The following is an 8,760-nucleotide window of genomic DNA, read 5'->3' as shown; positions in this document are numbered from 1 at the left end:
ATATGCTCTGCGCTCAGAACAATCGAGAATGTCATTAGTATCTCTCATGCTCTCTCCTTTTGAAGTAACGCTGCATCCATTAAAAATTTTATTCACATTTTGTAATACTAGATGACTCGATTCGAAAATTTCAGCGATATCGATCGATCAAATATTTTAATACATGATTCGAAAGACAACACTCAGCGAAAGTATTAAATTATTTTCACACGGCTTCTTCCTCTAAAGGTGGTAAACGCATAAAAATAGAGGCATCTCTTTTTATGATAAATTGTTTGCGCATGATCTAACCAAGGAAGCATCTTTGAGGGGGGGAAAAAAGGGGAAAAAAGAAGAAAAAAAAGACTTTGAATTATGAAAGAAGCACCGGCAATGGCATCATCAGTTGGGCCCCCCCCCCACACACACTTTTACTTTAAGACTGGCCACCAATTTAGGGGCATGGCTGGTGGGCCCACCCATGACCCCCGCCCCTGTTTTTATTTTCATCGACTATACTATTTAAATTTCGTCATTTAATTTTTGGCCGTAAAAGGTGGAAATTTTTGGCCGAGACTAAGGGTTTGTGAAGAGATTAGGGTGATAAGATGACCAAGATTTACTATGATCATGCCTTGCATCGACGGCCAAAATGTTCTTCCAAACCCTGAGCGATCTTGAGATCAAGATATGATTAAATTACGAATGATTATTCACGGCATAAGCGTCTAAACCGTGCTAATTTTTCTTAATCCATAGAAAAAAATGTGATGGGCTCCTTGGGAAAGTACTGCCTATAGTTAGATTATATAGAATAGGACTATAGGAGAAACCCCAAAAAAAAACATAAGAGAAAAATTATCAAGATTATATATATATATATGTAATATGTATAGGTATTTCTGATATCTTCTCTACTACAGTAAAAATAGGGAAGGCAGCTGTGAGATCTAGAGAATTTTAATGCTTACTTCACTTTGTCAAAAGTGGCTTAGATGATGCTGCCAAGACATTCTTTTTAAGTTTTTCCCCTGTCAAAAGAATGACTTCTCCCCTCTGTTTCTCCTTCTGACTGCTCTGTCTCCTTCCTCATCCTCCTTGAAAAACCATTCACATCTCTCTCTCTGTCTCTCAACACCATCTTCTCTGCAAAAACTCTGTATTACAATCCTCTCTCTCTCTCTCTCTCTCTCTCTCTCTCTCTCTCTCTCTGTATTCTGTACAGTACATATTGATCGTCATCTCCAATGGCAGCCAACAAGTTTGCGACCATGGTTCACAGGAACACCAACAAGATGACGCTCATTCTGATCTACGCCATCCTTGAATGGACCCTGATCAGCCTCCTCCTCCTCAACTCTCTCTTCTCTTACATCATCGTCCGCTTCGCCGATTACGTCGGCCTCAAGAGGCCCTGCCTCTTGTGTTCCAGGCTCGATCACCTGTTCGAGCCCGGCAAGACCAAGCTCCATCACAGAGGCCTTGTCTGCGAGAGCCACGCCAGCGAAATCTCCAGGCTGGTCTACTGCTGCAATCACCAGAAGTTAGTAGAGCTCCAAGACATGTGCGAGGATTGCTCGTCCTCTTTGCAAATCGGCCCGACTAAGAATGATGATGATGAGAAGGTGAAGTGTTGTTGCTGCTGTGGAGCGGGCGTGGCGAAGAAATCCCACTTCTCTCCCTGTGCTTCAATCAAGTCTTGTTCCGATAATCTTGATGATACCCAAAAGGGATATTTTGTTACAGAGGCAGAGGATGGCGAGGATGGAGATTTTGGGAGCGGATCGGAGTTGTTTGTGAAGGAAGGCACTCAGGGGATTGAAGAAACTGCCAGATTTGTGGTGGTTTCTGAAGATTGTCAAGTATATGGGAATGTTAAGGTGGAGCCAGAGGAGGAGGACGACAAGTCTTCGTCGCCTTCATCAGAATCCGGTGTCAAGGAAATGGTGGAGAATGACGATGGGAAGGTCGAACTGGTGGCTGAGAAGGAGTGCGAAGTCATTGCCGAGGATGATAGGAATGTGTTCATTGTTGAGAGGCATGTGTCTGATGAGACAGATCAGAGCATGCTTCAGTTCGGTGGCGGAAAAGGCCAATCGGCGGCCATCACCGAGCTCTCGTCTCGCCACTTGGAGTTTGTGGAGGTTTCTGAATATTGTCAAGCATATGGGGATGTTAAGGTGGAGCCAAAGGAGGAGGAGAACAAGTGTTCATCGCCTTCGTTAGAGTCTGGTATCAAAGAAATGGTGGAGAATGAGGATGGGAAGGTCGAACTGGAGATTGAGAAGGAGCGCCGAGTCATTTCTGAGGATGATAGAAATGTTTTCATTGTTGACAGCCATTTGTCTTATGAGACTGATCGGAGCATGCTTCATATCCGTCGCAGAAAAGGCCAATCAAAGGTTGGCACTGAGCTCTCGTCTCACCACTTGGAGTTTTACATCGGAAACAATGACTGTGAGTTGATTCCGGTGGAACTGAAAGGGCTGTACACAATCAGAGAGGAAGATCATGAAAACTGTGAACAACAGGATGTCATTTTGGACTTCTGCTCCTCTCCTGGGAAGCAGATTGAGGTTGTGGAAAATAAGATTGAGGGCAATTCGGTTGAGAGTGAAAGTTTGATGTTAGAATTCGAAACCAAGGAGCTCAAAAAGATCGATGCTTCCGAAGCTGCAGAATTGGATGAGAATGTCTCAAATCATAAACAAGAAAAGGAAAGCATCCAGCAAGTTGCTGTTACTCAAGCAACCGGGACTTTCGAGGTGGGAAGTGAGGAAGTTCTTCAAGGAACTGTAGAAACGGCTGGAGGATTCGAAAGTTCAGATTTTCACCCAGGTAATTGTTATATTCTAAATAGAACTCGATAGTTTTACTTCAGTGAAATTTGAATGCGAAAATTGAGAATGATTCACGACATATGTAGGAGCCGAAGAGGAGTGTAATTCACAGAACGACGAGACCGATGCAGAGATTTCAATCGGGACGGAGATTCCTGATCAAGAAACAGTCGATGAGATTCATACTGAAGAATCATTCCATTCGTTTCAGTGCACACAGGAAGATCCTTCTACTAGATATGACATTCTCAGTGCTGATTTCGATCACGGTAAGCTTTAAGATTATTTTGCCAAAATGAAGGACTTTGCAAATGGCTCTTCATTTGTTGTTAAGTCTTATACCATTTTTCCTTTGTGGGTTATAGGGTTTATGCAAACTGACGGAAATATCGAATTCCAAACTGTCTCGCTTGGAGTGAGCGAGCAAGAAGATAATGGTCAATTACGATCGTGTATGGAGAGTAATGAGAATATTGAAGATGAGAAAATGCCGGATACACCCACTTCCATTGATAGCCTGCATAGGAGATTACTACTTCTGGACAGGAGAGACTCAGGAACGGAAGATTCTATAGAGTCGTTGGACGGGAGCGTGATCAGTGATATTGAAGGTGGTGAAGGAACTCTCACCGTTGAGAAGCTGAAATCGGCATTGAGATCTGAAAGGAAGGCCTTACATGCATTATATGCAGAACTTGAAGAAGAGAGGAGCGCTTCTGCTGTTGCGGCGAGCCAAACCATGGCGATGATCAACCGCCTCCAGGAAGAGAAGGCCGCGATGCAAATGGAGGCCTTGCAGTATCAGAGAATGATGGAAGAGCAATCCGAGTACGATCAAGAAGCATTGCAGCTTCTGAACGATCTTATGGTGAAGCGAGAAAAGGAGAAGGAGCAATTGGAACAGGAGCTCGAGATCTATCGCCAGAAGGTCGAGGAGTACAAGGCCAAGGAACATATGATGATTGTGAGAAGACACCGAACTTCATCTGCATCTTGTAGCAATTCTGAGGACGGTGACGGGTTATCAGTCGATTTGAATGGTGAGGCGAAGGAGGAGGATGGCCTTTATGGTGACCGAGATGGAAGCCATGAGAAGACCCCAAGTGATGCAGTTGTGTATCTGGACGAGTCATTGGAGGACTTTGAGGAAGAGAGGTTGTACATTCTAGAGCAGCTCAAGGCTTTGGAAGAGAAGCTTTTCGGCATAAGCTATGAAGAAGGACAACGTTTTGAGGACGTGAAGCCAATGATTGGTCATTCCTACAAGGAAAACGGCAATGGCCACAGCGATAACTTGTCGAATGGCGAAGCTAATGGGAATGGAAATGGACATTCCAAAATGAATGGAAATCACCAGGAACACAGGGGACTCGGGGGCCCTAAGGCGAAGAGGCTGCTTCCTCTTTTTGATGCGGTTGGTGCAGAAACAGAATTAGATGGTGAGCTGTGCGGGGACGGACACCGAGCGGAGGACAAGAGGCTTGCGATCGAGGAAGAAGTAGACCATGTATATGAGAGATTGCAGGCTCTTGAAGCTGACAGGGAGTTCCTAAAGCATTGCATTAACTCATTGAGGAAGGGCGATAAAGGATTGCATCTTCTCCAAGAGATCTTGCAACATCTTCGCGATTTAAGGACCGTCGAGCACCGAGTTAGGGACATGACCGACGGCCTAATGCAGTGAAATTTGTTGCCGATGCTGCAACGTAGAAGTCAAGGTGGAGCTCTTGAATCAAATAATCACTTTTGATTAATCATTAGTCTTTGATCCTAAATTTGATATAATGTCAGGTCAGCGTATTGATCGTTATCAAATTTCCCCTGAAAGTTTGCAGATTATGCTATTGGAGTCCATCAGCCGCAAAAAAATCTAAGCAAAATACCAGCGGCCCAGCAGCATTCGGGCAACACCGGACACCGCGGTGAAGTACATTTCATGAACAAATTTTAAGGGATGCACCTTCAGGGAGAGGGAGGCCCCTGGTCCTGGTCTATTTGGTCTCATCTTGGTGGACAATGAGGAAAGAGTCTACCTTCATGTTTTTGACTTTCTTTTTTGTTCTTACTAAAAGCCCGAGTTTTATTTTCTGGGTTATGCCTACCAACACTTTTTGTGCAAAAGGGTGATGGTGGGTGTTATGTGCATGTAGGCTAGTGTGGGGGATGAAACACCCTGTCATTTGGAGTTCTTTTTTCTTCTTCTTCTTCTTCTCTGCTGTCCTTTTTTGTTGTAATGTTATAGATCTGTCATTTGGAGGTTGTGAGAGTAGGCGTGGCTTGCATAGCTGGAGAGATCCAACCAAGATTCCAGTGCCAGTTAGGAAGTTGTAGAAATAGGACACTCTTCTTTGGTTCATTCCTTTATGGCCTTCATCTGTTGGGAAGCTAGGGGAAAAGTAAAATCATCCCCCTATCTTCTCATCATTGCATCAGTTCCATCACATGAGGGGTTGGTTTTTTAATTATTCTGAGGAGCTTATGAAGTTGACTCTACTTGTGTACCGCTGTGTACTCATATCATCTGTAAGTATGTAATGGTGTGTGTGTTTTTTTCCTTTTGTTTTTTACTGTCTTGGAGTCTACCTACTTGTCTTGTATATTCTTCGGTTGTAAGTTTCTGAGGACATGAAGACTCATCCAAAAAGATTATCATTAATTATTCAGAGGAAGCAAGCATTGCTGTCTGTCAATGTGGATTATGCTTTAAGCATAAAACAACTCTTGGTTGGTGTAGAAAAAAACAACAATCAAGTACGGTGGAACCATCCTCTCGTGAACAGATATCAATGATAAGGAAAGCAACAGCATTCAGCTCAGATAAAAAGAAAAAAAGCACAAGAATATGCACCTATAAGCCCAGTTGTACATGTTTTTGATGTACATCATCTTAAACATATATATAATTATGGATAATGTACTCCGACTTATGATTGATCAATTCTATTAGACTTGGTTCATGAAATTTTTCAATCTTTTAATTAAGGTATAGCCAAAGAGAGTAAATTTGTTGGCCGCCTCTTTGCTCCCTTTTTCAACTGTCAAAGCTCGTCTTTTGGCCTCAAAAATAAAATGGCTGCAGTCATGGGATACCTACCTACTCATGATCTAGAGATGCTCGAAGGTCATCAAGCATAGGCTAGGTCAACCTTTAACTTTTAGGACTCCTCCCTGAGCATTGCTAAAATTGAAAGGACAGCAGAGATGATGGATTGATATTAACATCTTTAAGTCCTTCGAAAAAGTAATTTAGAGTGCGAACGGTAACCATTCTGCTCCAGAAATCAAATTCTTGCCAGAAATTGATTTCTGAAATTTTTGCCAGAAATTGATTTCTGGAGGAGAAATCTGTTTAGTAAAACATGACTAATTCTGCTCCAGAAATTGATTTCTGGAACAAAAATCTGTTTTGATTTGTTGATTTTTTTTGCACCTAAAAAAATTTAAATTTTACTTAAAGTGGATGGTCACAGGTATTATAAGATATTCTGTAACGTTTTGAAATTTTTGATTTTTTTAATTTTTTTTTGGACACCTAAAAAAATTTAAATTTCACTTAAAGTGGATGACCACAAGTATTCTAAGTCATTTTGTTAAGTTTTGAATTTTTTATTTTTTATTTTTATGGGCACCTCAAAAAATTTAAATTTTACTCAAAATGGGTGGCTACAGGTATTTTAAGCCATTTTGTAAAGTTTTGAAATTTTTTATTTTTTTTTATTTTTTTTGGCACCTCAAAAAATTTAAATTTCACTCAAAGTGGGTGGCCACAGGTATTTTAAGCCATTTTATGAAGTTTTGAAAATTTTATTTTTATTTTTATTTTTATTTTTTTTTGGGCACCTAAAAAAATTTAAATTTCACTCAAAGTGGGTGGCCACATATGTTTTAAGCTATTCTGTGAAGTTTTGAAATTTTTGATTTTTTTTTTATTTTTTTTAAAAAATTCACCAAATTTCATATTTTCCCGAAATCTGACTTTTTTTATTTTCTGGAAATTTTTATGAATTTTTCTAGAATTTTTGAATTTTTATGCATTTTCTGAAAAAAAAATATATATGAGAAAATAGGGAGAATGCATTCCGGAATCAAGAAGCTACAAAAAGTAGCTTCTCTTTTTCTTGCCAAAAACTCATTCCGAAATAAAAAATGTATTTCGGAATCAAGAATGCATTCTGGAATCAAGTATTTTTAACAAACGCATTTTTATTCCAGAATGCAAAAATCGCTCCAGAATGCATTCCGGAAATTTTTTAACAAACGCCATTCTGTTCCAGAATGCATTCCGAAACAGAATTTTTATTCCGGAATGCATTCCATGCGCACTCTTAGTGGCATGACCTATTAAACCAGTTCTCCCTCGACGTGTGGATGTGGGTACGCATTGAAGATAGAAGATATTGATTTTATATCTATATTGTATTTTGGTAAGTATGCAAAGTAACGTGTACGCAGCATAAAAATCCAATATCTGTGAGTCAAGAGGAGATTCTGATTTTTTTTTTAAAGATTATGAGATAAATATAAATGTGATGATTTTATTTCTATTGACAATATCTGTGATTATGTGTCAATAGAAATAAAACCATGTTTGATTTCAAAGGTTCTCACTGTCCAATACAAATAATCTTGGATTCATTAGTATCTAGGTAGTTTGATTCAAGTAAACACATTAATTGGGTTCCTATAGTCTTCTTCAGCGTATAGCAGTTGCGTTTGATTCGGTTTTGGGGATATGTTATTTCCCCAAGGATCTTTGAATGGAGGTGGATTTGCAGAAAGGAAATGGCGTTTGGTTGATGTACTTTTTGTGTAAAGCAACATTGAAGTCAAAAAAAAAAATTGAAAAAAAACAAAAGAGAAAAGAGAGGGCGAGCAAAGGGACTCTGGGCAACTTTCGGAAGCAACTGTCAGCCAGGTGAGCATCGACCGACGACCCTTATTGCAGCAAATCTCATCGCAACCCTTGTCGAAGCTTAACAAAAGCACCGGGCGACAGAGGTCGACAAAGCTTGGCGAAGCTGAAGTGAGGCCCATCACCGAGATCGCGACCCCAGGCGAGGGTTGCTGAGGTCGAGCGACCCAGGGGACGAGCCGTTGGGGTTACGCAACCTTAGGCGAGGCGACGCCAAGGTCGCACGACCTTGAGCTTTCCGGATCTATCCTTGACGGTTGGCGCAACTTGAGGCGTGGGCCACTGAGTTTGCGCGACCTTAGGCGAGCTAAATATGGACTCCAGTGGTAAGCGAGCCAGGTGGCAAATCTAGACTCTGACATCGTGCGAGCCAGACAACAGGTCGCCGAGGCCGCACAACCCTAGGGGACGCGATGCTAGTGTCACGCGACCTTAGGCGACCTCAGGCCGGTGTCCGTCCAACTCTAGATAAGATGAACGGTTTTGAAGGCAAGATAGATATAATTAATTAGGCCTAATTTCGAAAAAAAGCCCCAAATTACCTTGAGTGACGATCATGGCCCGAACTTTTTTTTGTCTCAAGGTAAAGTTTGTGCTTTTTTTTAAAATTAGCTCCAATTAAATATAAGTGGGGGCAATTTTGGAAGGAAAAAATTAATCAAGTCCATTACTTTCCAGATCTTCAAAATCCATTGAATTTGTATATCTTCATCTTGGGCGAATTTGTGTTCAATTTTATTCGATCCGAAAAGCCCAAAATCCAGATCACATAAAACCTAATCCCACTCGTCCATAATACCATGATGGATATTTTAAACATTGAAAATGTAACATATGCCAGCCTAGACAAGTTCGTGGTTAAAATACGTCGAAGTTGGATTTTCGAGGAGATAAATCACGAGAAATCCAATTCGAATTTGAAGATCGAAATCTATAGGATTAGGTACACATGTGACTAATGATGAAAGAAGGAGCATGGGATCGATAAAGCATATTTGTGATTGTGGGGGTTCCCTTTTTCCTTGTTTT

The 8,760-nt window shown here is 40.9% G+C and overlaps 1 protein-coding gene across 1 annotated transcript; it reads left to right on the top strand.

The window, feature by feature from the left end:
• Positions 1-1,001: 1,001 nt before the first annotated feature.
• Positions 1,002-5,509, top strand: LOC115686858 (myosin-binding protein 3-like). Its single transcript, XM_030612269.2, has 4 exons — positions 1,002-2,817; positions 2,906-3,088; positions 3,185-4,537; positions 4,655-5,509. The coding sequence occupies exons 1-3, from the start codon at positions 1,227-1,229 to the stop codon at positions 4,501-4,503; spliced, it is 3,093 nt and encodes a 1,030-aa protein (XP_030468129.1). The 5' UTR covers positions 1,002-1,226; the 3' UTR covers positions 4,504-4,537; positions 4,655-5,509.
• Positions 5,510-8,760: the final 3,251 nt, after the last annotated feature.

This window comes from Syzygium oleosum, unplaced genomic scaffold (assembly GCF_021117445.2).
Source record: "Syzygium oleosum isolate NSW1041296 unplaced genomic scaffold, Sole_v2.1 Sole_v2.02, whole genome shotgun sequence".
NCBI classification, from domain to species: domain Eukaryota; kingdom Viridiplantae; phylum Streptophyta; class Magnoliopsida; order Myrtales; family Myrtaceae; genus Syzygium; species Syzygium oleosum.
The sequence above is the reverse complement of the archived record's forward strand: the minus strand, read 5'-3'. Positions and strand labels throughout refer to the sequence as shown.

Excerpts from the sequence above, each read along its gene's own strand:
- LOC115686858 (XM_030612269.2), top strand. The coding sequence starts at position 1,227 with ATGGCAGCCAACAAGTTTGCGACCATGGTTCACAGGAACACCAACAAG. Across the intron at positions 2,818-2,905 it reads AAGTTCAGATTTTCACCCAG|GAGCCGAAGAGGAGTGTAAT; the intron begins GTAATTGTTATA and ends CGACATATGTAG. Across the intron at positions 3,089-3,184 it reads CAGTGCTGATTTCGATCACG|GGTTTATGCAAACTGACGGA; the intron begins GTAAGCTTTAAG and ends TGTGGGTTATAG.